A 13,832-nucleotide genomic window follows, 5' to 3' on the forward strand; every position below is an offset into this window, starting at 1 on the left:
CATTTACCTAGAAGAACATAAATTCATCTGCTGTCGTTGACGCACCCAGGGGGCCCCCCCAAAAAAAAAGAAAAGGGGGGAAAAAACACTAGAAAATTTTCCAAAAATCTTTTCCTAATTAAAATTAATTTTTTATTTTATTTATGCTGTGTTGTGTCTTCTATTTCTCTACTACTTATGAATTAGCAGTCACATAAGGTGGCAATACCCTATAGCTCTCGGGAATCACGGCTGCTGTGAATGCAAGGTGAACAAGGTAGTGCTCTGGTGGACCGATTGCTTCTTCGTTTCCCCGAGCCAGGCCAGAGGTGATCACAGGCATCATGTATTGGCAATACTGCAGATTCTCAGTCATAGGTCGTATGCAATGCATAGTGTCTATTCTCAAATCATCTATTCTCAAATCAAATCATATGGTCAGTCTGATCTAGCTGATTATGTTTTGGATACCTTACACAGAATCAAATGGGAAAAAAAAATACTGTTTCACTGCAACAATATAAATTTGAAAGATTTTTCTTAGAATCAGCAGCATATTTGTTAAACAACTCTAATCTTCATAAACATGGCTGCGTTAAGCTTCTCAAGATTTGTGAAACTTTAATTCTTGTCTTCTACTCAACAGCTAGAGTAGATACCTTCTCTCGATGAGTCTTTTCGCTCCCTGGAGGTGTCTTGTAATAATAATAATAATAATATATCTTCTAGTTTCCTTAATGAATCTATCTTTCTATTTTTCTTTTCTATCTTTTTAGCCAATAGCACTCATAGAGGGCATCCCTCATAGGACTTATGTCTAATTTTTTTTTTTTTTTTTTTTCATTATTGTTTTGAGTGTTGTTGTGTGTGTGCTTTTACAATTTTAAAATTATATCGCTGAAGATATCTATGTGATAGACAAAATATAGAATCCAATAAACTTCTGTCATTGTTTCTCTGTGCAGTATTCATTCCTTTTAAAAACCTAATAATGAGTTTTAATCAGCACATCAGCCTAAATGCTAGGCTGTTAATTCTCCATTTAAGTAATGCAGTTACATTGAATGACTGTCAGATAGTATACAGTACTGAATCAATGATAGTGCTTCAGGATGCATCTGGATCAACTAATGCCTGAAATTGCTGTTATCTGCTATGCCAAATTGTACCTGGAATGGGTCCAAGTAGGGCATTGTGTGGGTGCAGCAATGAAACCATGATATGGCAAGAAGATGTCTCTGTATGGCTAGCATATCCAAGATTTTTTTTTTTTTTTTTTTCATTGTTTGCCTTTACTCTTTAATTAATCATTTCTAGTATCCATCATGGTCAGTCATATATTAGTATGGTTAAAAAAAAAAAAAAAGAAGTTCCACCTCCATTTCATGAATGCTTGCAGCATAAACATAACTGCCATAATTCACCTTCTACTGTGTTCTTGCACTCCTTGCCCCCTCTTGAACAGCTCATAATACATGACTTGACCTCATGTTTTAATTGAATGATTATATGCCTGAATGACATTAGTTGTAGATGCAATCTTCAATTGCATCTACAACTAATGTATATCTTAATGCTTGGATCTGCACAATTTCTTCTGCTTTAAGAGAGGTACTAATTTTGTGCAGTTTGCCATTCTATACTAGAGAATGTAATATCTAGAAGCCTCTCTCTCTCTTTGACTTTTATTTGGTTTATGCTTTCTGGTTTATTTGAAGCTTATCAATAGCTTCAAATCACCCTACTGTGTTCTCACACTTCTCTCTCTCAAACAGCTTTATTTATTTATTCGTATGGCACGAATATCAAAATATGCAGTACAATACACTTTAATAAAATTAAAAGTCAAAAGTCATTTTAAAAACCAATAAAATTAAAAGGTTACATCAATATTGGTCAGATAGTTCATAGCTTCGGGTGTAGCACTTAAAGTCCAATTTGTCTCCTGAATATGCTCTGAGATAACACTGAGTCACAATATGGTTCACAGTTTGTCTCTGAGCTCCACAATCACAATGCGGAGATGGTCGTTTATCCCATTTAAAAAGGATGTCCGCACATACACCATGACCAATTCGTATTCTATTAAGCTGAGTCCAGGATTTTCGTGGGAGGTGTGAGCAAACATCAAAACTTTCTTGTAATTCATTGAGAGAAAATTTTGTGATGTCATCTGTATGGCTCTCCCACTGTTCTTGCCACTTTTGCTTCATGTCAAAGTTAGAATGTAGTAGTAGTTGGGCTAATTGTAGTGGTGGATGTCTTGATCTCAATCGTCGTACACTTAAGTCTGGGAGATCTAAATGTATTGGTAGGACTGTGTTCTCCAAGATTTTCTTATGCTCCTGTAAGAGAGCCTTAGTCCTGCGCAGATTCGGTGGAACAATGTTACTAAGAGCTGGAAGCCAGTGTGTGGGCGTTTATTTAATTGTGCCAGAAATCAGTCTCATTGTATTATTTAGTTGGCTATCAACAAGTTTAACATGTGTGCTATTTAGCCACACTGGTGAGCAATATTCGGCAACAGAGAAAACTAGACCAAGAGCAGTAATCCACAGATTATCGGCTGTTGCTCCCCATGTTGTGCCTATTAGTTTTTGTATTATGTTGTTACGGGTTCTTAACTTAGCAGAAACGTTTGTTAGGTGTTGCTTGTAAGAGAGCGTGCGGTCCAGGGTAACGCCCAAGTACTTTGGAAACTTATTGTGTCGTAGTAAACATCCTTCAAAGAAGATATGTAAAGTGACATCTGCCATGTGATTATTAAGGTGAAAACTTGATACTTCTGTTTTGTCTGGATTGAGCTGGAGCCTCCATTTTTTATAATATTCACCTATAATTTTCAGATCTTTTGTAAGTACGTCTTCAGCCTGACTCATGTTTTTGTGCTGAATGGCAATTACAGTGTCATCAGCATAACAGAACTTGCGTGAGATGGTAGCAGGCAATTCATATGTGTATAGGTTACAAAGTAAGGGTGCCAATACTGACCCTTGTGGAAGACCATTATTAAGTTTTCGTTGTCGGGACATTTTATTTCCTAATATAACTTGAACGAAACGTTCAGTGAGCATGGAGGAAATTAAGTGTGCAGTCCGTTTACATGGGACAATGCTAAGAAATTTGTATATAAGACCTTCACGCCATACTGTATCATAGGCTGCTGTTAGGTCCAAGAAGATAGCTGATGTTTTTTCTTGCTTCTGAAATCCAGCTTCTATGTATGATGTTAAAGTGAGCACTTGATCACAGCAACTACGTTTTTCTCTAAAACCAGCTTGCTCAATCGGGACATGCTGCATGATTGGTGTGGACAATCTGTTGTACAGAAGGCGCTCTAACATTTTATAGGTGCAACTCAATAAAGCAATAGGTCTGTAACTTTTTGCCTCCTGGGGTGGTTTTCCAGGTTTAAGAATAGCAACTATTTTTGACTTCTTAAACTGGCTAGGTAGTCGGCCAGTCAATAATATATCAGAAAAGAATTCACAGAGCCATTTTATAGTATTTGGCCCGCTATTAATCAGAAATTCAGGATGGACACTGTCGAAGCCTGGGGCCTTGCCTGCTTTGATATCTTTTATGATGGCTTTTACTTCATCTATAGTGAAGATTGAAGCATATTGTGAGGGGCATTTATTTTTAAAGCTCTAAGTTCTTTCTTAACTTTCTTGGTATGTTCACGGTCCCTAGGTGCCCTTGATATATTAACGATTTGATTAGCTATTTTCTCAGGGGAGATGATTGTGCTTTTTCTTTTAGGTAGATTAGTTGTGGATAGTTGTTGGAGAAGATTCCAAGCTTTTCTACTTGATCGTTTGAAGTCAAGGTTTTCAACCGTATCAATCCATTTTGTTTTTCGAGATGAGTTCAGGCTATGTAGTAATTCATCTGCTATTTCAGGATCTTCACTTTTCAGGAACTCTCTGTAGAGATGTTCACTCTCTTCATTCCATCCAGGGACATAATCTTTTCTGTAACCTCTAGGGATATATTTTTTCGCAGTTGATATGATTGCTCCTACAAATCTCTTGTACTCTGCAACTCTAGCAGGTATCCACCGAACACATTTATCCAATTAATTCGCAAAATTTCTCCAATTTGCTTTTTTAAAATTCCAATGCGGTCGTGGAAAGGATCTTGCTATAGGTAGTGTCATATCAATTTCCAGTAACACCGGTCGATGTTGACTGTGTGGGAAGTTAGAACGTACATATCGTTTTGCTGGTAATGTTTGTCCTTCTGTGTTTATTGAAACAAAACATAAGTCTGGATTAGACTCTGTTCGCCATGCTGATGATCTAAAGGTGTTTTTATTTTTGGCATCAAATACAAGGTGTATATTATTTATTTCTGCCCAATGAACGAGGGTAGTCCCGCAGTCGTTGTTATCACGGTACTTCCATTCTTCATGATGGCTATTAAAATCACCAATCCATACTGATGGATGTTGATAAGTAGGTATCACATCTATAGACCATGATGTTAAAGGAGGTTTATAGACATTGACTATTGTTATGTTGTGAATTTTCACACTCACAAGATGGGTATCATTATCACATCTCGTTTTCAGGATAGAAGCATTTTCTATATCATCCTTGATATATGTTGCAATGTCATGATTCCGGTGGTATGTAGCACCAATCAGAGTGTAACCAGTTATTTTTCCTCTTCTGTTAAGGTCTCAAACAGCTAATAATACACAACTTCTCCATTATTATTCTCCTCACTCATATGTTTGGAAATACATACATAAATACACATGCACAAAAACAACTTTTGCTCCTGTAACAAAGTTCTTTTTATAGTGCAGGAAAGTTATTTTTAATTTTGTAGTGAAACAAGCAGACTTTATAACATTTCTTCATTTCATAAGGTTTTTATGCTGAGTAAATTAATTTAATTATTTCCATAATGTAAATATGGCGGCAATTTGGCATGCCTTATTTAATAACATGAGTTTTTTAAATATTTGGGCTTGATAAATTTACATCCTAAAACATCTTTCTTGCAACATATAAAAAGAAACATAAGTTTAAATAACTTTATACAATAACAGAATGTTATAATAAAGTGCATAACATTGAACTCGGTTCATTTTTTAATTAATTATTAAAAAATGAGGAACACTTCATGAAATGTTAAAGATACCAAGCAATTTTAAACCTGGTTTTACTCCATTTTTTCCAAGTAAGCAAACAGACAAAAAGTCAAGTTTGCGCCTGCAATTTATGCAAGACTAGCTGATCCCACAGGTAGTGCAAGACCAAGGCAACTCGTGGTAAAAGTGGAGCAAGCTCTGATCACTAATCTTAATATTTACCCTTAATGCCAAAACACATCTCCAAGAAGGGGATGTATGATGTTTTGTATTAAAGGCAAGGGGCCACTACCCAGACCGGTTTCGACCTTTATTGAGGTCTCATCAGTGGGAGCCAGGCTAGAAATACCAAGATTTAGTAATGCAGAGCTTGTAAGTATTTTACCAAAACAAGTTACCATAAGGTGTTATAACCTTATTAAAAAAAAACTCAGGAGGAGATATAGATGTAGAAAGCAAACTTGACTTTTTGTCTGTTTGCTTACTTGGAAAAAAGAGTAAAACCAGGTTTAAAATTGCTTGGTATCTTTAACATAACTATACCCAAGTTAAAAATACTTTCTACTTCATGAAATGTTCCTCATGATTTGGGGATGAAGGGGTATTGCAGTTTATGTATACTAATGAAAGAAATATTTGAAATAAGGTTTAGGAGTTATTGGCATTGGTTTGCACAACTTAGCCAAAAGTCAGTCACTAATGTGGTGGACCAAGGATAATATGGTCATAGGAATAAAATGCAAGGGATATATCCCTTCAGAGGGACAGAAGGAACAGGACAGAGAGGAGGGGGTTTTGCTAATGATAGCAAACGAATTAAAACCAAAAAGAGTAGAAGTACATCAGGGGGGACAGAGATTCAGAGGGCAGGTCATCATTATTATTATTATGTGACACCTCTAGGGAGTCCAAAGACTCATCGAGGGAGAATGTGCCAACACCATCGAACGATTGGACCCTTCTAACTACTAACTGTGCTCAAACCTGCTTAACTTTTTGCAAGCCATTAGTAGCAGAGGCTCTACCAATCGACCAACCTTTGCCAGCAAAGGTTGGTTGAGGCTATTTGGTGTGAGATATAGGCTAACAGGACTAAATATATAATTGGCTGCTGTTATAATCCAGGGGGAGGGTATACAGGAGAATTAGCATAATGAGTACAGATAGAATAATTATTATGGGAGGATTTCGACTATGGGGATAGATTGGAGGAATGATCACAGACAGGGAAGGAAATGGAATTTATACAGCCTGAGTGATAATTACGTGAGGCAACATATTCAAGAGTGCTGGATCTGATCATTGCATCAGAGAATGTAACGCTAACAATCAAGTTATGCTTCCTCTGATTTGAAAAAATGATCATGTAATTTTGACCTGGGAGATTGCCAGATATGTAGAATTTTCTGTTAAGAAGGGATGTATGTGGAATGATAAAGCAGGTGATTATGACAAACTGAGAAGAGAGAGACAACTTTCATCAGAGCAGTGGCATGAGAATTTGGAGGGGAAGAAATGTTGGTGCATGGGAGGTGGTCAAGGGGGTGTCCGAAGACTGCAGTATCTGAATTTATTCCTGGAGTCAGAAGGATAAATCAGGTAAGAGTTAGATGGATGAATAGCTTCATTAAGCAGGAGTGCACACAAAGAAAATGTTATGGAGGGATTTTAAAGAAAAAGGTGATCAGCATGCCCATGAAGTATAAGGCACAGGCAAGAAGGGTGACCAGTATAGTAAGGTAGACCAAAGCTAATTTTGATAGAAAGCTAGCTGATGAGGCCAAAAGCCTGCTTCAATCTGTGTTGGCAGGGCCAGGACCTGGTCATAGCAACTTCTCTCCGTCCTGAAGCCAGCTTGTTCAATCAGAAGTGCTCTTTCAATGAGTGGTGAAATTCTTTGAAGGAGAATCCTTTCTTTCAAAGAGCTTTAGAGCTTAGAGCAAAGCAAGGAGATAGGCCATAGATTTTTGATATCATTTGGATCTTTCCCTGGTTTGGGCACGGCAATTATTTTGTCTTCCAGCCACAGATTTGGTAGTTTTCCAGTCATTGTAATGTTTGAGAAAAGGACGGCCAGCCATATTTGAGCTCGTTGACCGAGATGCTTTAGAAACTCAGGGAGGATACCATCCACTCCTGCAGCCTTGCCATTCTTGGTGAGTTTTAAGGCTTCCTGTAACTCTTCCCGAGATACTGGGTGTACAAGTTCAGGAAGCTCGGGGCTGGTCTTCAGGATTTGTCTGATGGAAGGTTGCACCATAATCTTGAGAGAATTTAGGACTGGGTGGATAGGAATATGATACTGTATGAAGGACAACATGGTTTTATGAACGGTAGGGTCTTGCCTTAGTAATTTGCTTACTTTTTATCATCAAGTGACAATGGAGTTGGATAAGGCAAATGGCTACTTAGCGATACACTAGACTGTGCAAAAACTGTTGTTGAAGAACACTCTAACAAGAAAGGATAGAGAAGTTATTGTTCCCAGGACCCCAGGATTCTGTGGAGAGGATCCAGTGGCTAGTGACAGATTGTGGCAGGCCTGTGATTTGCTCCCTATGAGAATAGATTGACAGCCTGTACACGTCAAAAATTAGCTGATAGATGAAAAAGAGAAGACATGTTTAAAGCATTTAAGTTATTAAAGTGGTTTTATGGGATTGACAATGAATACATTTTTTCAGTACATGGCAAGAAGGAAGAGAACACGGGGTCTCCAGTGTAAGAGTATGGATAGCAAGGATGTTAGGACTAGGTTTTTTGCTTGGAGGGTGGTGAATGGGTTACCAGAGATGGTTGTTGGTGCTTCATGAATTGAATGAGTTTAAGGATAAGTATGATAGGTATTGTGTGAATTATGGCTAGTGTGTGAATAAATGGATCTCCCATGATGAGTCTTTGACTCCATAGAGATACCCATATTATGATAATATCATTTACTCCAACTACTTTTCCACATATCAGGCTTTCTTTTGAATTTGTCTCGGGTATTGATATGTATTCCCAATTGTATTCTTCTTGAATACTTTCCACTATTTTGTCACTGCTTGTTTCATTTAACATTCTTTCAGAGTACTTATTTCAGATATCCAGAATATCTTTAGTTTCACTTTTCTCATCACCTTTATCATCTCTTATTCCTTTTACTGTATTGTTTCTTTCAGTTCTAATTTTTTTTTTTAAGTAGCCTCTGAAATATTTTACACTTTTCAGATATTGATCCTTTATATTCTTGCTAAAGTCTTCAGTTAATTTTATATAGCTACTTTTTTGTGACTCCCACCCATGAAAGGCTGTAAACCCGTAGTTTTCTTCTTTTCCAGGACTGCCTGTTTTAATTTCTTGTCTTCCATTGAGCTCTGAATTTTCTATGTTTGTGCAGACAAATTCAACACATGCCTCCCTATCTTTCAGTCAATGGTTTCTTCAGAGTTTAGTTCTTGTTTTCTTTTATATTTCGAAATAATATTTGTATAGTTTAATGTACAGTTCATCTTTAAAAGATGTTTGAAACATGGTGTTACTTATCATTTTTATTAGCTTTGTCCTCTTCTCAAAATTTTCCAAAAACATTTCTAAATGCCTTGAATTTACTTCCTATTCTGCTGTTTTATCCTTCAAGAAGAACTAGCCTCTCTGTTTAAAAATTCTTCCTTCTTTAGGTGGTACTATAGGTATAAATACACTGCTTGGAAAGAAGTCACCAGACACCATGTGCCTGCCGTAGTATTGTGGAAAGTATGCCCTGTAGTTTTGCTCTTTTCACTGTGATGACTGCAACAATCCTGCGTGGCATACTTTCCACAAGTGTATGATAGTTATGAATGAAAATTTTGACCCATTCTTCCTATATGCATGTAATGAGGTCCTAAATTGTTGTGAAACAGACATCCCTTGACTTCACCCAGATGAATGCTCCAGTCATCCTACAGGTATTCAATAGGGTTGAGCTCAGTGGAAGCCAGTCAAGTGTGGTGACATTCATGTCCACAAACCATGCAGGTTCAGCAGCAGCAACCTTATGACACACAGTTCATTGTCTTGCTGAAAAAGACAATGGTCAATTCCATATAAACATCACAAAGTAACAGGCATAGCATTGTCCAGAATGTTCAGATACCTCTTGGAGTTCAGTGTTCTCAGCACCACAAACAGAGCTCCAAGGCAATACCAGGAAAAACAGGACCATATTATCACACCACCAGCTCTGAATTTCATGGTTTCATTGCACACTCTAGTAAGAGACATTCACTGGGCATCTTCCACAGCCTTCTATCTGCTTGATAGAGGGTGTAGCATGATAACATAGCTTTCCAAGCTTCCACGTCCCACTGTACATTCTCTTTGTACCACTGAAGATGCTGCCACATGTTGGTTCGTATAATGCGAGGCTTGCATATTGTAGTCCTACCGTGGAAGCCTATGTTGTGAGCCTCCATTCTGAAGGTTTTTGTGCAGATTCATGTTCCAGTAGATGCCTAGAACTCCACATTTAACATATCAGCCAATGAATGGAAGTTTTTACAATTATCCTTCATAGCACCCTATGGCCATGTTCGGTGAGTCTGGTGGATCGTCCACTGTGGGTAGCAGTTGCAGTTGATTCCCTGTGCTTCCATCTCAGTGTGGTAACTGATTGTTGACTTTGGATTGCCTAATTTGTCGACGATTTGCCAAACTGATACTTTCCACAATCCTATCACAATGCCTCTTTCAAACTCCGTCAGTTCCCTTCTTGCAGCCATTTCACAGACACAGTTTACCAACTTGGGAGCATCATGTTCCTCCAGGTTTATACTGGCTACAAACATGTGACTTTGTTATATGGCATAATGCACTTTGCCCATGAGGATGTCCCTTGACTTCTTTCCAAGCAATGTAAGTTTCATTGTCCAATTCCTTCTTTTGAACTTTGCACACAGCTTTTCTTGTATTGCTTGCCAATCAGGAATTTGTCTTCATGTTTGGTGTTTAGTAGTGCTTCCATCCCTGATCACTGTGGCCTGAATATGATGTCCTGTATATATTTTTGCAGGATTCTGCCTGTTTTAATTTTCTTTGTCTTCTTTAGTTCTTATACCAGTTCTACTTCTTTGCTATTTCTTCGATTTTTAAGAAGAATGTTAATATATTCATTTTCTCTTCAACTGTTATTAACACATTTTTTTCAGCCTTTTGTGTGTGATAAGGGATTCAATATGAAAAAAAGTCTATTTTTTTCATATTGAATAAATAGCAGTAATTATTTAAGGAAATTAATATCTGTAGAGTACTCTTTCATTTAAAATTTTCTCATGACATCTGTATTTTTTCTTCTAGTTTCGAAGACAAATCTTTCTGTCCATGAGGATAAGAATCGAGTTCCTTTTGTAAAGGTAATATACAGTGGTTATTGCAAATACCACATTTTAGTATTATACCTTTTTATGTAATGTATATATTATAGTAATAAAGAGTTATTTTAATATTATAGTAATGTACTGTCTTAAGGATAAGAAAAACAAAAGGTAGTAACAGAACAGTCATTCATTTATATCAGTTTTTTTATTACATTCTTAAGCGTATAAACTATATCAATCAAACTCATAACTGTACATGTAGACAGTTTCTGTTCATAAAATTAATATTATCAAATAAATTGATGAACTGTATTCCTCTGTTATGCTGCAGCAGATTTATAATGGTAGTGTTAAGACTGATGGAAGTTTTTTCACTTGGCTATGCTACCAGTTATATATTTGGTTTAATCCTTTATCCAAGTGTAAGCAAACAAAGTTTTATACCACCTTTATCACAAGTTGCCCCAGTCCTGAAAATACTTCAGGCGCAAACTTTGTTTGCTTACAGAGTTTTATACCACCTTCACCACGAGTTGCCCCAGTCCTGAAAATACTTCAGGCACAAACTTTGTTTGCTTACACTTGGATAAAGGATTAAACTAAATATATAATTGGCAGCATAGCCAAGTGAATAAACTTATATCAACTTATCTCTAATCCAGAGAATTTTAATAATAAGGTGTGACACCTTTTGACAACTGGTATAGGTAAATATAACTTCTCCATTACTTCCACCTTAGTATCACCACCTCTGGGTCTGGCTCCCACTGATGAGACCTCAATAATGGTCGAAGCCAGTTTGGGTAGTGGCCCTTCCCTTAATGCATATCATTATACATGTCCGCAAGGAGATTTGCTTTGCATTATGGAAGATACTAAGGCAAGTGATGAGAACTTATACCACCTTTACCACGAGTTGCCCCAGTCCTGAAAATACTTCAGGCTCAAACTTTGTTTGCTTACACTTGGATAAAGGATTAAACCAAATAAATATATAATTGATAGTGTCTAGACTATTTTGTGCTTTGTAATTGAGACCCTGGAGGCTATTTCTTCTTTTGTGACCAAATTACATTTTTCACTTGCACGGTTTTACTTTAGATATATTTTTTGTTTCTATTTTGTTTCTATTTTTTTTTGTTTATATTTCAATTGCTCTTTATTTACAGTATAAACTGGTCTGTGGAGTCTGTCACTGTGAAAGTAGACTGAAGATCTGTGGGTTACAAAGTTTTAGTTGATAGGCAGAAAAGAGGGAATGTGATAGGAACATCATCAATAGCTTTCTTCAGTCCACTGGACGAATAATTCTCCATGCTTCTTCCATTTTAGCTGGTCTTGTACATCTCTCCACCATAAATTTCCATAGCATCTTGTTATCTCATCATCCCATCCTACCACTGGTCTACCTGGTTTCCAATAACCAGTTCTTGGTGTCCATTCTGTTGCTCTCTTTGTCCATCTGTGGTCAGACATTCTCATCACGTCTTGCCCAGTGCCATTTGTTACCTTTTATTACTAATGCAATGTCCATTACCTTTGTTTGTTTCCTTATTCAAGTATTATTCTTTTTATCTAACTGGATTATTTCCAAAATAGCTCTTTCCATGTTTCTTTGTTATTTTCACTTTCTCTGGGTGTTTTTTTTTTATTCAGACTCCAGGTTTAACTACCATAGGTCATTGTTGGGAGTACATACTGGTTGTAGATCTTTCTTTTTATGCAGTTCAATAAATTGCTTTTAAATATTTCCATCCTGCTTTATTCTAGCTGAAACATATAGGAACATATGAGTTCCTAAAGGGGTTTCATAAGGTAGATGCTTAGGAAATTTTTCACAACCTGATAGGACTAAAGAGAATGCGATTCCCCCCCCCCCCCCATACATACCACCATGTTGTGAAGAATGTTAGCATTAGCATGGCTTGCAGACCATATTTTCTTCTTGTAAAGTGAACATGCAGGAGTGGAATTGGTTACCACACATGATTGTAAGTGCTTTATTGAATGAGTTTAATCAGAGGTATGAAAGGTATTGTGTGAATAACGGTAAGTAATAACCTTCCATGGTTAATTTTCAGACTTCATGCACATCTTGTACATCTGTTGAGTAGTAATAATAATAATAGATTGGACACATGATAGGAGCTACTAGCAGTATGTTGAATGAAAAAATATACGAAACTTTAATTGAGGAGAATATGGATTAGTTATTTGCACCAGGATATGCTAGATGTGAAAGTCATTTCAAGATGAGAGAATCAATCATGTACATTTTTGAAAATTATGGAGACAACTACCGTGTTTGAGTAAAACTTTAGTTTAATATAACTAAACTCTACATTCGACATTTCAACCTTTATATCAAGGTCATCTTCTGGAGCATATGCACTATATACAGAGAACAAGCTACACTAGAATCTATCTGGTTTGTTAAAGTTACTGACCAACTGTTACAACAGTTGTTGTCCTGACCTCCAGTGAAAAAAAAAATAAAATAAATAAAATAAAAAAATAAATAAGTGAAATAAAATAGAATATACATCAATGCTAGAATCCTATTATTAATATTATCTGTTGTATATATCGCTGTTATCGCTATTATATAGTTTGTAGAATTACATTGGGCACAACAACAAGTCTATGTATATATATATATATATATATATATATATATATATATATGTAGAAAGTATTTTACCTTGGGTATAATAAATGTTAAAGATACCAAGCAATTTTAAACCTGGTTTTACTCCATTTCCCAAGTAAGCAAACAGACAAGTAAGTCAAGTTTGTGCCTGCAAGTATTGCAAGTTTGGGTGACCCCCGCACATAGTGCAAGTCAAGGCAACTCATGGTAAAGGTAGATAAGCTCTGATCACTATTCTTAATATTTACCCTTAATGCAAAGCACATCTCCTGGAGGAGATGTATGATGCTATGTATTAAAGGCAAGGGGCCACTAATAAAGGTCAAAACTGGTCTGGGTAGTGGTCCCCTTGCCTTTAATACATAGCATCATACATCTCCTCCAGGAGATGTGCTTTGCGTTAAGGGTAAATATTAAGAATAGTGATCAGAGCTTATCCACCTTTACCACAAGTTGCCTTGACTTGCACTACATGTGGGGTCACCCAGACTTGCAATACTTGCAGGCACACACTTGACTTACTTGTCTGTTTGCTTACTTGGGAAATGAAGTAAAACCAGGTTTAAAATAGCTTGGTATCTTTAACACACACACACACACACACACACACACACACACACACACACACACACACACACACACACACACACACACACACACACACATATTTACAATATGATTATACATGTACATTCCAACCATTTGGTATGGAATGGTTTCTAATACTAGCTAGAAGTTGGCTAGAGTCATTACTTGTGCTGGA

General features: G+C 36.7%; 1 protein-coding gene across 2 annotated transcripts in view; it reads left to right on the forward strand.

Annotated features, from left to right (window-relative positions):
• LOC150099979 (kinesin heavy chain-like) overlaps positions 1–13,832 on the forward strand; it is a 579,478-nt gene that overhangs the window by 145,938 nt on the left and 419,708 nt on the right. For both annotated transcript variants that reach the window (XM_090403282.1, XM_090403283.1), the window contains exon 6: positions 10,400–10,455. In XM_090403282.1, the coding sequence (XP_090259408.1) occupies positions 10,400–10,455 (56 nt within the window). The remainder of the gene's footprint in view (positions 1–10,399; positions 10,456–13,832) is intronic.

Source organism: Typopeltis vanoorti, chromosome 13, assembly GCF_054136105.1.
Source record: "Typopeltis vanoorti isolate ZY-2024b chromosome 13, IOZ_Tvanoo_1.0, whole genome shotgun sequence".
In the NCBI taxonomy this organism is placed as follows: Eukaryota; Metazoa; Arthropoda; class Arachnida; order Uropygi; family Thelyphonidae; genus Typopeltis; species Typopeltis vanoorti.